Below are 15,534 nucleotides of genomic sequence, written 5' to 3'. Positions count from 1 at the left end.
AAAGACGAATTAGAAAAGATTGATAAGAAGGAACAGTTCACTTTGATTCACTCTGAAATTTTACAGAGTGTCTATGAGCGCGGTTTTATTACATCAAACGATGTCACAATGAGTTTATCAATGCATGCGATAGTAGATCTGCGTATACGAAGGGACTCGTCCCAAGTACATCAGTGCAAGGGGAACCCATTTATTCTGATCGCCACAGATCTCACTTCCTAATCAAATTTAATGAAGAAATAAACGAGGGGGAGATATATTATATATGTCGCCGGGTAGTCGTGGCCTGCACCCGATCGTCCTTCTTGCACTGTCAGTGCGTAGCTGCCAGTATACGTTAAAGGAGACAGGATACCGTACGCGTCTTTTAACGAGGAAGTGATAAATGGCCGTTCGTCAGGGCCAGGTACGTATAAGCGTAATACGTGAGTTTTTTTGTACAAAATGCGAGGAATTCAAATTTATTTCTGGCATACGGCCGTACATACCTCTGCTTCTTGATACTCTTTATACGCAATTGCGTGTAATTAAATCATCGTGAATCGTTGACATTATGTCATGTTATATAATGCGATATCATTTTATTATTTCTATAAAAAAAAATATGCACATGATCTTATCTGATAATATGTAAATATAAATATGAATAAATAATATAATTATATACTGCAGTCAATATTCTCCTTATCTGAATGTAAACTATATATGTTTAAATGTAAATATGATTTCATTATTGTGATGCAATTTTTTATCACAACTCGAGCAATTTTAATAAAATATTAATAATAATTTATAAGTGAGAGATATCTATGGAACTCCAGTCATATAACTTAAATAATAAGCAAATTAATATACAAATAAAAAAACGCGTTATTCTATTTTTAACAGCGATTAATCATTGTGCATCACAATCTTAATATTATAAATATTTTCTTAATTCTACGCAGCAATGCCGGTCTTTCTAAGCTCGGAACGCGATGCATATAAGTGACCATGCCAATAATAACCACTGCTAAATATCTATATTTAAACGCCACATGAAAGCCAAGCCGAGATGAACGCACGATTTGAATATATTATAAATATTATTGTCCAAAATTATTTTATTAAAATTGTTTTGTAAGAACACTGATAAAATATAAAAAAATTTAAATCTTTTAATTTAAAGTTGTACACTCTTCATTTATTCTTGTATAAATTATCCATAAATACGATAAACATCGTGATGAAACAAATCTGGACAGCGGTGCGAATATTGTTGCTAAATTGTCGATTCGAATCATTCAATCAGAATCAATTCCTACGCATTAACGATCAATTGAGCACCACGTGCCACGGGACACATAATCGCGATACCGTCAATATGATATAAAAGATAACTGATACATCGTGCTGCCTGTCATCTACAGATTCTATTAACTGATGTAAAATCAATTTTTTCCAATAAAAGCAAAGTCCTCAAAAATGAAATTTGATAGATGCGAACAAATAAAAGATTTATTAAAATAATTATCATATTGTTTATCTAGATAATTAATATCGAAAATTAAGCGGTTCCCCCAAAAAGACAGCGTTTTACATCATAACTAAGATAAATAAAAATTCAAAACTTATTAAAGAATTTTTAAATGAAGTATTTCGCTAAATCCGGGACATCCTGTACTGCAGTAGCTTTTGATGCAACAGAATATTCCCAATTATATATTGTATATTGCTAATGCAAACTAATAACTCAGCGAATGATAGCGCGCTTATCTAGATGCTCGATATCTCCGTGCAAGTCATCAAGCAAAGAATAATCCCATTATGATCAACAGAAATGACCAAACATGCCGATAACACAGATTTGCATAATTTTATATTTTTTCTGCGATCTGAAAAAAAGAGTAGTTTTTATACGCTGTAATTTTTTGTACGCTAAATCCAAATCCGCGATGCAAAATGGCCTATCACGTCAGGTTTTCGAGAAAAACGAGGTTGAAATCCCTCCCAAAAACGCGTTTTTTTACTATTTTTTAAAATTCGTATCAGACAAATCCGATGTACAAGAAATTTCAAATCGCGTTTTGTTTTTAGGTGTAATCGTATTGTATGTAAATAGAACAATTGCCCCATGCAGTCTGATTGCAAAACCATTACAAACAGTAAAAATATTAATCATAGATTTAATACACAAGATTAAAAGTGCTTGATCGCATTAAAAAAGGTTTTTTTTTCATTTGTTAAAAAAAATTATAATTTTTTTAAAAAAGTTATAATTTTTTACTGTCAACTGTGAGTAAATAACTTTACTCACTTTTAATCTTGATGCGATTATATCTAAAAATCAAACATGCCTGAAGTTCGACGGTATCTGCGGTAAAAGATTCGATACTTTTATATTAAAGTACAAGATTCAAGGTTACATTTGAAGTCTCTTGAACATTAGATTCGTCTGCTACAAATTTTCAAAAATGGTAAAAAACGCGTTTTTGAAGGATTTCAACCCCGTTTTTCTCGAAAACCTGACGTAATAAATCATTTTACTGGATTTGAAGTCAGCGCATAAAAAGACTATAGGAAACTATTCGTTTTTTACAGACCGCAAAATCATGAAGACCTATGTATTCATTTATGGTAATAAACAATAATTGTCGCGACGCATAATGCGTTGCAGTCGTATGCGAGACGCGCTTTTATTCGGCATTCACAGAGTGTCTCGAGTGTCATTTTCGGCGACGCGTAAAATTGTTTATGCATCTATCATGGGCAATCAGGATCACAGCATCCGGCATCTGCGCGCACAATAACGCGCGGATAAAATGGATCGGATACAGCAGAGCAATATAAGCAGAACGAGGCATTTCGCAGGTGCAATCAAGTGTATACTTTACTTTGCTCTGATGCAATACACACGCGTGTACAGATCTCATGTGATACGCGACGAATGCATTATTTGCATCCGCTAATCGTCGTTTGTTCCGACAAATTTTCATTCACATCAAGCGATCGCGATCGCAATCACACTTGAATATTAATGACTTTAGACATTAGAGCGCTATTAATTTTTACAAATTTCGACAAGATCCTTTTTCATACTTGTTTGCACATTTTTGTAGAACATAAATATATCTTGACATTACCTTAAATCCTTCCCTCTTTCTTGCATGATGCATGCAAAAACATGACAAACATAATTCTTAAGAATTTTATGTGTATCCCTATTTTTTAATATACGATAATTATTCTATTTAAGAAATGGATAGTAACGATAGAATAAAATATTAGCAAAAACGAATATTGTCTCTTTCATGTCTTTCTAGTCATCTAATGTGAATTCATCACATAAAAAAATTAATAGACTATATACAATAACGGTCATTTTTTTTTTTTCGTCATAATGTTCCGCCTTCTTTTTCTACAAAATATAAATTTATTTGAGATCATAAAAATTAAAAAGATAATAAAAGAAATAATAAAAATTATTATTTTTTTTATTAATAGCCTTTTACGGCTGATCAAGCAGGAGCGATTGGTTTATTTTGAAAATAGATCCCTTGCGATCTATAACTGTACTATCTCTAGTTAAATGTTCGCATTTATACACGTTTACGTATTGCATCAGTATGCATTTAGTGTCTGCCTAATGCATATGTCTAGTTAGTTTAGTAAACAGTTTAATTCTTGCGTGCAATCTAATGTCAATATTAGTCCGCAAAATAATTTCAAGGAGATATGCCTTAGAAAACAGACATTGATTGACGTAGATTGATATAACAATTCAACCTTAATTAATAGATATGTGTGTGATATTGATTTTAATATATACATATATATATATTCTCTAGCAAAATATTTATTTAACAATTTTATAAGTAAATTGTGAATTATTAAACTAATTCGTTATATGGTATATCTCTCACGATTATTAAGTTCATTTTGAAGCGGTCGTGAATTAAATTTCATAAAGGATCGTATTACACAGTCGCGTCGAGGACAACGTGTTGGTCGACATGTGCAAAGACGTTCAACACGACTTTAATTTTAAAACAAATAGCGTCTTATAAATTTCAATTTATCGAAAAACTAAAATATCAGAGAGAGAGAGAGAGAGAGAGAGAGAGAAAGTTGCAATTCTTAAATATTTTAATTTCTAATAATTACGGGCGATTTTTATTTTTGAAATACGAAAACTCCAATTAATAACATATCAATTTTTTTCTGATATACAAGATATTAAATACGAGTAATAACAGAACAAGTAGGACTAGAGATTTTCTGTGTTATTATAATTTAGTCTTTTCGTACGATACAAGGGATATGCAAATGCATAGACACGAAAGATTCGATCGAAATTAACATAGGTCTCGTTAAATTGACATTCCATTTTTTAGCAATTAGATACCGCAGTTTATCAGACCTGATATTAACTTGGTTCATTTATAATTAATTTATTTATCAAAAGTCCATAGTCCATTTGTTACTTATTGTTTAAATAATCCTAAGTATCTAAATCTATTTCATTTTTCTTCCGATCTTTTTTATTGTGATTTTTACCATACTTTTAGTTATTCTTTTTTAGTTATTTTATAATTAATTTCTCAAATCTTACTTTATTTAAAAAAAGTCCATTTGCTCAAAGAACTGTAATATAATCTGATACGAAGCGCAGTCTTTAATAAAAATGAATATTTTGAATTTTCAGTTAAGAGGAAGAACAGAATGTTACGTCGATGTTTTAATATCTCCTCTCTATTTTTATCATATAAACGGAGGGGTGTGTCTTATCGTATATCAGAAAACGTTTCGTTTTTGCTGAAGTTTTATTCGCGTAATGAACGGTATATGCATTCGATAGTAAACGCAATAGCAAAAACACAATTCTATTGACCGTTCACTCAAGGCCGTAGTATTCCGTCTATAAAATAGCCTCTTTAAAACCGACTTATCAAAACATAATACATTACGATCGTAGTGAGACGGACAACTTGTTCTTCATGCCAAAGGCGCTCCAATAAATGACAAGCGCGCCAAGTTAAAATAATAAAATTGACCTTCCCAAAATCTTTATTCCCGACCTGATTAAAGTTAAAATCACATATTCCCATTCGAGGAATGTACGCTTGCGGTTATTTTCATCGAACACCAATTTGATTTAATTGAACGACTCGAATATCGAATGTATAAGTTCCACACGATTAAAGTTTCACGGCCACTATTTTTTATTCTTCTTTTTATACGTTCTTTCGCAAAATTCCAATATATTTTTTCAACTGCAGCGAACATCTTTCCCATCAATTTTTTTTATGTTATCTGTTTATTCGACATATTTTTTCTTCTATATTTTAATTTTATAAGTAATTTATTACAAGTATAACAAAAGAAATTTATATAAATGATAAAGAACGATGAAACAAAGCCCTCTCTGAATATCAGGATATTTGATACATCGATAGATATACGATATTACATCCAGAGACGATCGAGTTTCGCACCACTCTAGCATCAAGCTAAAAACTCGCGACTAACGTAAGAGAGAACGGTGCTAAGAAATTAATATCGTATATACATATAAAGATATAGTAACAAAAATTACAATAGTTTATTGGCGTATAAGTTCGGGTCCGTGTATATGAAATTATCTAAGAAAACAAAAATTTGCGTCGATCCGCTAACAAAAGAAATATTCAAAGCGATTGCATTTAAAATATAACGATTCACCCTACATTTCAAGGATAATTTTTCGCTGTTCTAATAAATTTTTCTAAGGTTGTCGTTCCTCCGTATACGACAAAATTTTACCATTCACTGACTGTGTTATTCCCTCTTCACTCGTGAAAAGTATTATAATTAGAATATTTCTTCAGGATTTCGTTAATGCATCCGGTTCGAAAGAACCGGAGAGAACGTTCACGAGAGACTATAATTCATTGTCGATCGTTTATCGATAGTTTCATTTATCAAATGTCGCGATCAAAGGACGTCACCATCGTGATGATTCGCAATTCCTGCCGCACCTCCGCGCGACTTAAGTCATCATTGCTACAGACGATATTGGCTCGTTAAAAGTTGATCATTTGCACCGAAAACGAATAGTTTTTAATTGTGTTTAATCTGCGAATTATTGTAAAAATGATCATTTTTTTCTTCCATTACTGTTGCAAAGAAAATCAAATTTTAAATGGATTTTAAATAAATCTGCTATGCGTCGATGCGAGATACTTTATATAATGTATGGCGAGAGAATCAATCAATCCTATATATTTAAGACAAGAATAAAATTAAATGAATTATACAATCCTTGCTATTGTATAATGTCCAAGGTACCATGTCTTAGTTTAGATACGACTATACGGTTACATGAGTAACCTTCATGCCGGGAGTGACCATTCGTCATTGTCTTTGACATGTCCCGTTCTATATTTGTACAGCACAATCATATCATTACATGGAACGTAAACGACCTCAGCGTAAAATGCCGTAAAAATTTATAGACAAAATAATATATCTATAGATGATTTTTAGACAAGACTTGTCCATATATAGATATAGCAAATCGATTTTTTGATGCCCGTACATAATGCATATTATAATACTAGATAAATTATTGTCAGCGATCTTTCGATCATTATGTTAATTTAAAGTCGCAGATCGAATAATGAAGCGATATTAATTTCATATTGTCGTGTTTTTTATTCGCTCATTAAGCGCAAGGAAGTGTCGGTTCGACAAGAACAGATAGCAAGTCGGATTCCGATTGGACGGATCTGTTCGCAATATTTTCCGTTGCGTTTCAAGAAACGTACATGTTCATACAAGTAGAAGATAAATATTAACTTTCCGTTAATTTAATTGCTTTTCGATGCTTAGATAATGCCTAATGCATATAATAAAACAAGTACACGTTTGAGTGTTAAAAGTATACGGATGTACCAATTAACGTTCATTATTTCTTACAATATACGCAAGCATGTTACGTCAAACAACAACGTCAAACGGAAATTATTCTCCGATTTCATATACAACACGCGATGCTACATTTTTCTATAAATTCTAAATAGCAAACCGGGTGCCAAATCAGGTCGTTTTGCGGATTATTATCTATCTGCATGCAACGTAGAATCACGTACTGAACTCGCGAAATCTATTCTAGCTATAAAAATATTTAATATTAAATTTTACATGCGTATTCTAATAATATAAACGCAAATTAAATAGGCCACATATTAAGCATATAAAATATGAAATGTTCATATTACTTAGAAAATGATCAAAAAATTATTGCCTCTCGATATATATTGAAATTTTTATTTAAAATCTCTTATGTTCTCAATGCAATATTATACAAAGTGGTAAAGACGCAAATCTACCTGGTTTATCATAACGTTGTAGCAAAATTATACAAAGCTTTAGCATAATTACATAATGATAATCGCGATCGAGATATTGCTGACGGATATGCTTCGATATTAAAATGTGAACGGAGGCGTTTACCATCTCTAAGTATCCTAAACTATATATGGCTGTCCCTGAACCTGCAAGCACTCCTTCTGTCGCTATTACAGAACGTATATAAGATAGACGGCGTGCTATCACAATGCGCAGTGTTACATTACCATTACATTCGACCACAACTGACAGCGTTTTAACGCTTAGGACTTGCTTCCACAAGCAATTGTTACACGCAACTTATACACACCGACGTTTTCGCGATCAAAAAATTTCCCAAAGTTATTCTACGCTTCATCGAACAAAGAAGTGCAAAAAAGTTTGCGAATCTCATATCATTCGTCATGGAGGAAATACACGCGTCAAATCTGGTTGATGCGATGTGTATCACCAGTGACAAGACCGCTACCAGTTTCGTGAAAGAAACACCGAAGATTACGAGATATTCGGTAAGAAAATAGGGTGGACCAACTCAATAAGAAAGATGCAATAATTCAATTTATATATATCGTGTGAGATGTTTTTTTTTTTTTTTTGCGAGATTCGATATAATTTTGGAATGTTTTACTCTTGATGCGATAGATATGGAAAATTGTATTTTAAACGAATTAAAACTCGTGACACCCCAGCAGCATAATTTCGATTCACGGCCGTTATAATCTTTATTATTTACGTTACACATTCGTTTCCTTTGAAATTTCACTGTTTTATTTCGGATGAATGTAGGAATCATCTTTGCATGTGCTTATCGTATCGAAATTTTACCGCAATGCAAGTAGTAATCACCAAATATGATGATACTTTTTCAAAGAATTGAGTTATACTTCTATGTAGATAGAAATAGAGAGAAAGGGGGATATGTTCGTTGCTCTTCGTGTAATGTATAAAAAAAACGTTCAGCGCGATGATGTAATCATTTTCCCACGGCAATTGTCGGAAATAAGAGATTATTATGCAGATTATTAATTACACTGAAAGAAACTAAACGTAAGATCTCTTAAGTAAGGATGCGCTACCCTTGGCGTGACGTAAATCAGATGATGACAAAGGCATTCTTATAAAAACGCAACGACGTATAATGCTCAGATACCGGTTACTTTAATTGCGACAAATATTATCAGCATATTATTTAACAATTATCTTCAAAATTATTTGTCAATGGAAGAACATTTCGAGCTACACGCGAATAATAACATTCAAGGAAAAGAAATTTTACACGTTTCACATTTATATTTTGAACAACGTGTCGCGATGTTACAGTAACAATGCAGACATCTAAGAGTCAAAATTCATAATTATAAATCCTCAAAAAAGAGACATCATGAAATTCATTATAATTTTCTTTTAGATCTCTGTATCGTTCGCGACGCTCACGCCAAAACGCACGTCATACACGCAAAAGCGATCTTATTGACTCTTATAAATCACTGCCTAGAAGTAGATCAATGACGAATTAGTACTGGGTGACGTTGACCGCTCAATGAACGATCAACGTCATAAAACACGATAAAACGGCGTTGAATAAATGGTCACACGCGCATCAACGCCGACATACAGCGTAATAAGCTGAAGAACACTCCCATTTATGATAATCTTCTCCGAATCCTCGATCCAAGAAGTATAGTTTTTCATACAAACTATGCTGAATTATTTATTATGCGTAATTACATGCTTTACGTCTCGGTCTACTCAATGTCTCATTAAGTACAGATAGGTTTAATTAAAAGATCTTCATCTACATTATCGATTAACGATCGATACTGATAATTTGTCAGATATTTTCAGGATAGGATATCGACTATTCGATTCGTCATAAAATACCAACTTCGAATTTTCTTTAAATTTCTAATTATATCAAATTTTAATTATACAAATTAAAGCAAAAAAAAAAAATACATTGAAAAAAATATCTCTTCTTCTATAATATTAAATAAATTTCTCTGAAGCCTCATAATAGCATAATATTTCTATTTTGCAACATTCTTATTTCAGTTAGCCGATTCGGCCGACGGAATGAACAGTGATATGGACTATCACATCGAGATAATTAACAAGAACGATAAATCAAGGGTACTAAAATTTCTGAGAAGATTCTTCTTCAGGGATGAACCGCTCAATCAGAGCATTCAATTGATTCCGGAGGGAGAGGACAGTACTTGCATGGAATTGGAGGACTATTGCAGCTATTCGTCTTTCGAAAATAATTTGAGTTTAATGGCGGTTACTACGAATGGTGCAATTATCGGTGTGCTGCTCAATGGTAAGATCGCAACTAATTTTACCGTTGGATTTTTTTCAGTTTTTCCATTCCGTATGCATTTATTTCTATATCCGCGATAGATTTCAAATTAAGTGATAATTTTCGGATTTGCTTACACACGCAATCGAGACATGAATATATGAAGGGAAGATAAAAATAGATGTTTATTCATACGAAAAAATGCTGTACGAAACTTCTTTTCATTTGTAGACACATTTTCTCTTTAAATCTTAAAATGAAAACATTGCAATTATAATCACTCGCAATGAATTGTAATGAATTCTTTGTGCATTTTATATAATCAAAATAAATTATCTTGTTGTATTTTTCCAGTATAGAGTGTATTAGTCATTATGTATGTGCGTGTGCATATATTCTTAGAAATAATTTTTAGCGAAGACAAGCAATTTTTTCCAATCCACAAAAGATTGAAGTATCAATATTTGTTGATTAAAACTGTTTTTGCTTTGATCTTGCTGATATCATTAAAGTGATTGAAATTTTACAATCGTTTATAATATTATATTAAATGTTGCTCTTGTTAGTTTGATGTCCTATATCTGTGATTAAAGAAGCATTCGATGAATACACATGTATCTGTTATAAAAGATAAATGTTTATTTTCATCTTCCTTTAATACGCACGTGTCTCGGTTGAACGGATGCAAAAATTGTCATTTAATTTGAGATCTATCGCATATGCAAATAAATTCAGAAAAGAAACTGGAAAAGTCCAACGGTACTATTCGATGTTACGTAAAATGTTATGGATCTCGAATAATCTCGTGAGTTATTAATTATCCAGTTGTGATTCAAAAAAAATAATTACGTCTCTGCGATTTATCCGCTGATAAATATATATATTTAGATTTAAATGCACATAAGACACGCAAATAAGCTTGCGCGATATTCGAAAATCAGAATTGGAAATTATGCATTGCGTGAATCTCTTTCTCTCTCTCTCTCTCATGCCAACAATATCGCGAAAAATATTCAAGAATTTAAGCAATTAACGATGTAGATAAATAATAATATAGTATAGATAATATCTTAACGTGCAACAGCAAGAAAATAACAACAGACTAAAACAAGCATTATTCAATTAAAATTTATATTTTTTTTCAAAGTAATATATTTTTACAAAAAAGAAACATTATATCTTTATGTGAGAAGATTAAAAAAGTATTATGTTTCCAAATAAAGTTTCTGATAATAGATTTACAATTATTACAATTTTTATAATGTTCAAGAAAAATATTAACTATCCAGATATCGTTCATTTGATCTCTTAATATGATGAGTAATTTCATTGCAAAGTTCATAAAAAAATATCACGTAACACACTCTCACAAAAGAGAAAGAAAATATTTTTTCTCATTAAATTAAAAGGATAGTTATATACCTATTAGGTTCATAGAATGATTTTTTTTATTATATCGGATAATAAGATTATTATTATATATAATTATTTAAATAATTTAGAATCGACTTTTCCTTCTTTAATGGAACAATCGAAAATTTCATTTTTTTAACTAAATTTTTTATACAAAAAATAAATTATTATATTTTAAACTAATTAAGGAAGAGTTAGATCATCCTATATAGAAGTATAATATTTTCTCTCTCTCTCTCTTTGGACTTTTAAATAGCATCACGTGTACTGTTATCTGTCGTATCAATTATGCGGTTGTTAATTTAATTCATGGCTTGTCTGGTAATTAATAGTCGTCATTAAAGTAATAGTAAACGCCCTGCGTGGTTGTACGTGCTACATATATAAACGGGATATTTATTAAAATGATCTTTTGACTTCATTTTCAAAACCTCGAAATGAATATTAAAATCCAAGGAGAACTAAAAAAAAGTATTACACTGAAAACGTCACAAACAACCGCCAATGAATGTGCAAATGATCTACATCGCGGGAAAAGGAACCTTTAATCATCAATTATATTAACTTAATAGCCGCATATTCATGTCTACTAAATAGCAACGGTGGTTCTGTTAAGCAACATATGTTGCATTATCACTATTACATGCATTTAACATAAATTACTTACATGTAACTAGTATTTTGTAATATACACAGAATTTATCTTACTTTTTCGCTACAGGTAAAACAGATCCCCCACCGGATGAAGAGCCAGAATACATAAAGTCATGCAAAAACCCAAAATTTAAGAAAATATTGAAATTGTTGCATCATATAGACAAAAGGGTGAATGTAGATGGACAATTCCAAGATTTAAACGTCTTGGAGATCAAAATAATCTCAGTGGATATAAATTGGAGAGGAAAAGGCGTTGCAAAGGCTCTCATAGGAAAAGCAATGTGAGTATTGTCTTAATAATAGGATTTAGAGCTCAATAAACGACGCGTTTAAATGAACGATATATTTTATCTTTTTTTAGAGAAATTGCAAAGGAGCAAGGATTTCATTATGCTAGGGCGGATTGCTCGTCCTCATTCTCCGGCAAACTTTGTGCACGAATTGGCTTTGACGCGATATATAAACTCGATTATAATGATTACGTGGATGAAGAAGGGAAACCAATCTTTTCACCTGCTTCGCCTCATACAGCAGTTGTTAGTTACATAAAAAAATTATAAAGAGTAAAAAAATTAAATAAAAAGTTGGAATTAGAATAAAAAAATGGTCGTCGGAATCGATAACAAACAAGAATTCAGTTTGACAAGAAAATATTAAAGATGTATAATTGAGATATTTACCCTGTTTTATCTTTTTTCATGAAATAAATATTTTTTTAAACGCACACATAATCATAAGTAAAAAATAAAATATTTTAAGAATTGTTTCAAACATAATTAATAGAATGAAAGCACATTCTCATTACTTTTATGTATCGTCTGTTATGTATTTAATATTATATATTATATGATACTTTCAATTTTTTTAAATATAAATAAGCAAAGCCTGATAATAAAAATAATATAAATTTTTATCCCTCTTCAAAAATCATACAGATAGAAGAGATTATACGTTTATTTTTATTTCTAATAGAGAGGAGAAAAGGATGTCGAGAAAAAAATTTGTGAAAAAAATAATGTTTAATAATTAACTTTTTAATTTAGTTTTTGATAAATTATTTATACTAAAATCAATTGCTATCTTTATCCAGAAACTTATCAAGATCCTTTACAGAATTAATATTCTCTGTGACATGTCGACTATCATTGGATTTGTTATGTGCTACATTTCTAGTCTGTTGGTATTCATTTCCTAATTCATTATTTCGAGGATTCACAATCTTTTTCATTCTGATAGAATAAGCCATAAAAATAAAATGTACCAACCCCAACCCAAGGAATAGAAGAGCCATTACACGACCAAAGTGTGTATTTGGTTTTTGTTGAGGTGGTGGCCATGGTCCTCCCGCTGTACGTACTTCATATTCCCATTGACTCCCATATTTGCTGCAATACATTCCATTTTCTTCATCAATTGAATTATATTTTTTATATCTGTACATATTAAATATTAAATAATATGCAGAACCAATTGTAAAAATAAATCTTTTGGCAAAATAAATTGTAAAAATAAATCTTTTTTTAGAAAAACATTTAAAATATTCTATTTTGGCATTAAAATAATCATTGAAAATAATCATTGAATTTTATGGCTTATTCCCCATATATTTTTAGAATAGTATAAACACACACACACACACACACACACACACACACACACACACACACACACACACACACATATACACATACACATTAATTCAATAATTTTAAATTTTTGTATTAGTTTTTGGTGAAAATAGAAAATCAGTGATGCAAAAGTAGAAATCTAAAAAATAGTTGTTTTCATATTGTATGATCAATTAATATATTCGTCTCTTTTAATATACTCAATATTCAATAAATGTTCAATATAAAAGGGACTTCATTAATTTATTTGAAACTTATATATTTTGTTTCGAAAAATAAAAAATGTGATTGATTATACTGTAAAATTCTAAGAGGAATTTATATAACTGAACGAATATTGTGGCTCACAAGGGGATCTAGCAAACCCGAAAATTTTGATTTTGATGAAACTTTAGACATGTAGAAGATGGGGGGGAGGGGGAGGGGGGTCAGTAGATAAATTTAGAAACTTTCAGTTATCAAAAACGGTTCTAAGGGGTGAAATCATTCCTTATGTGTATAGAAATTTTTTGCTTTTCTCGATATATCTCGAAAATTATTCTAGATATTTAATAAATTATTTTTAGATTATTAAAAAATGTTTTATACAAAAGTTTCATGGTAAAAACAATTATGTACGTTTTTAATTATTTCATGCTTGTCTAAAATGGTTTTTTTTTTTGAGATTTTCTACCCAAAATATGTATAATATGTTTAAAAAAAATGGATGGAGTGTTATACATATATATTAAATATTTACTCCATTTTCTAAAATACAAATTTTACCTGTTTTGTGAGTTATATGTATAGGATGGATTGCTTTTACTGTACTTCAAGCCTAAATCATATTGACGTCTGGTATTTTCTTTTCCCAAAATTGAGTAAGCTTCATTCAGTTTTACAAAATCAGCATGGCTATGTTTTCCACTAGTATCAGGATGTAGCTAGCCAAAATAAAAGTACAATTTATATGACTTAAGAACATAGGATAGTTAGAATAGAAGCACGTTGTATTTGGACAAGCTAGAATATTTATATTTAATTCCATCTCGATTAAAAAATAAATTATCTATAAAATTATTTATAACATACTTGTTTTGACAATTTAAGGAAAGCTCGTCTGATTTCTTCTTGCGATGCATTGGATGAAACATTTAAGGTTCCATAATGATCTTGGTATCTTTAAAAGAAATTGCATGCTATATAAAAAGTATTAGGTCTGTCCTTTTTAGCAACACCACAGTACATATTACTTTTAATACTCAAGATGAAATAAATATGTATTTCTATCATATATCAAAGAGAAATAAAAAAAAAGGAAACAAAAAAAAATACGTCGAAAATATCGCTAAAAAGAACAGGTTTGCTGAAGTTTGACAGCAAAATGAGAATAACTAACCTATGAGTTCCATAATTTCTAACTATCCAACAGATTTCCGGTTTACACATTCGAAAAAGTTGTGCCATCATTTGCAATATCTTCGAATGAAACAATCATTACGGAGACATTGCAAAACATTTTGCGCATCAGAGATTAATATGTCAGACGAATTCTGTCTCTGCCATTATCTACGCAATATAAAAATAACATGTCGCATGTATCGCTGATATTTTGAGAGAGGACGTGTCGGTTGCATAAGTTTGTATGGTAAATTCCTTTACAAGCGCGCTCGATATACTAATTCTATAGTTGGTAAAAGAAAAATCTGTTTTAACGGCTCCTAAGAGCAGAGAGAAGCCACGCCGCCATTTGCGTGAGCATAGATATAGTATATCTAGACTTGAGTCCTATACTAGACCGAGTGTTAGGAGTGGGAGTCGAGGGGCACGTAGAAAAGGACATACTCTGTTTCGTGCTCCATACATTCTCTCTCGCTCGCACGTAATATGTCGAAAGAGAGCACTATGCTATCAGCAAGCGAGAGAGAACGTATGGAGCACGAAACAGAGTATGTCCTTTTCTACGTGCATCTTTATCCCCACTCTTAAACAAAGGCAAACGCTCGGTCTAGATATACTATGTCTATGGTCGTGAGACTGTTTCTTAGCTGACTAGTGGCGCTAACTAGATCCACTTTAGAGCCGGCAGAACTAAATAGTCAGATTCACTTTTTGATGCCATGGTAAAACGACCGATTGGTGCATGTCCGTGCTAAACACATTCCCTTTCTAAAAAAGGCATGAAACCTC

At 31.2% G+C, this 15,534-nt stretch overlaps 2 protein-coding genes across 3 annotated transcripts; one reads left to right on the top strand and one right to left on the bottom strand.

Annotated features, from left to right (window-relative positions):
• Positions 1–303: 303 nt before the first annotated feature.
• On the top strand, positions 304–13,417 carry LOC138944625 (arylalkylamine N-acetyltransferase 1). 2 transcript variants are annotated; one of them, XM_070315449.1, is made up of 4 exons: positions 304–406; positions 9,421–9,688; positions 11,802–12,018; positions 12,099–13,417. In XM_070315449.1, exons 1-4 carry the CDS (start codon positions 386–388, stop codon positions 12,295–12,297), a joined length of 705 nt encoding a protein of 234 aa, XP_070171550.1. In that variant the 5' UTR covers positions 304–385; the 3' UTR covers positions 12,298–13,417. The 2 variants fall into 2 exon arrangements, with proteins under 2 accessions (XP_070171550.1, XP_070171547.1); XM_070315446.1 differs by lacking the exon at positions 304–406 and adding an exon at positions 7,572–7,877.
• On the bottom strand, positions 6,653–14,949 carry LOC138944634 (dnaJ homolog subfamily C member 4). Its single transcript, XM_070315453.1, has 4 exons — positions 14,744–14,949; positions 14,437–14,524; positions 14,131–14,288; positions 6,653–13,122 (listed from the first exon to the last, which is right to left on the bottom strand). Exons 1-4 carry the CDS (start codon positions 14,812–14,814, stop codon positions 12,807–12,809), a joined length of 633 nt encoding a protein of 210 aa, XP_070171554.1. The 5' UTR covers positions 14,815–14,949; the 3' UTR covers positions 6,653–12,806.
• Positions 14,950–15,534: the final 585 nt, after the last annotated feature.

This window comes from Polyergus mexicanus, unplaced genomic scaffold (assembly GCF_030449975.1).
Source record: "Polyergus mexicanus isolate NDT 795.1 unplaced genomic scaffold, iyPolMexi1.0 SCAF_2, whole genome shotgun sequence".
In the NCBI taxonomy this organism is placed as follows: Eukaryota; Metazoa; Arthropoda; class Insecta; order Hymenoptera; family Formicidae; genus Polyergus; species Polyergus mexicanus.
Note: the sequence above shows the minus strand (reverse complement) of the source record. Positions and strands in the feature narration are given on the sequence as shown.

Coding starts and splice junctions, on each gene's coding strand:
- LOC138944625 (XM_070315446.1), top strand. CDS start 7,773: ATGGAGGAAATACACGCGTCAAATCTGGTTGATGCGATGTGTATCACC. Junction 7,878..9,420: donor CGAAGATTACGAGATATTCG/GTAAGAAAATAG, acceptor TTCTTATTTCAG/TTAGCCGATTCGGCCGACGG. Junction 9,689..11,801: donor TATCGGTGTGCTGCTCAATG/GTAAGATCGCAA, acceptor TTTTCGCTACAG/GTAAAACAGATCCCCCACCG.
- LOC138944634 (XM_070315453.1), bottom strand. CDS start 14,814: ATGATGGCACAACTTTTTCGAATGTGTAAACCGGAAATCTGTTGGATA. Junction 14,289..14,436: donor TCCTTAAATTGTCAAAACAA/GTATGTTATAAA, acceptor TATTTTGGCTAG/CTACATCCTGATACTAGTGG. Junction 13,123..14,130: donor ACATATAACTCACAAAACAG/GTAAAATTTGTA, acceptor AATGTATTGCAG/CAAATATGGGAGTCAATGGG.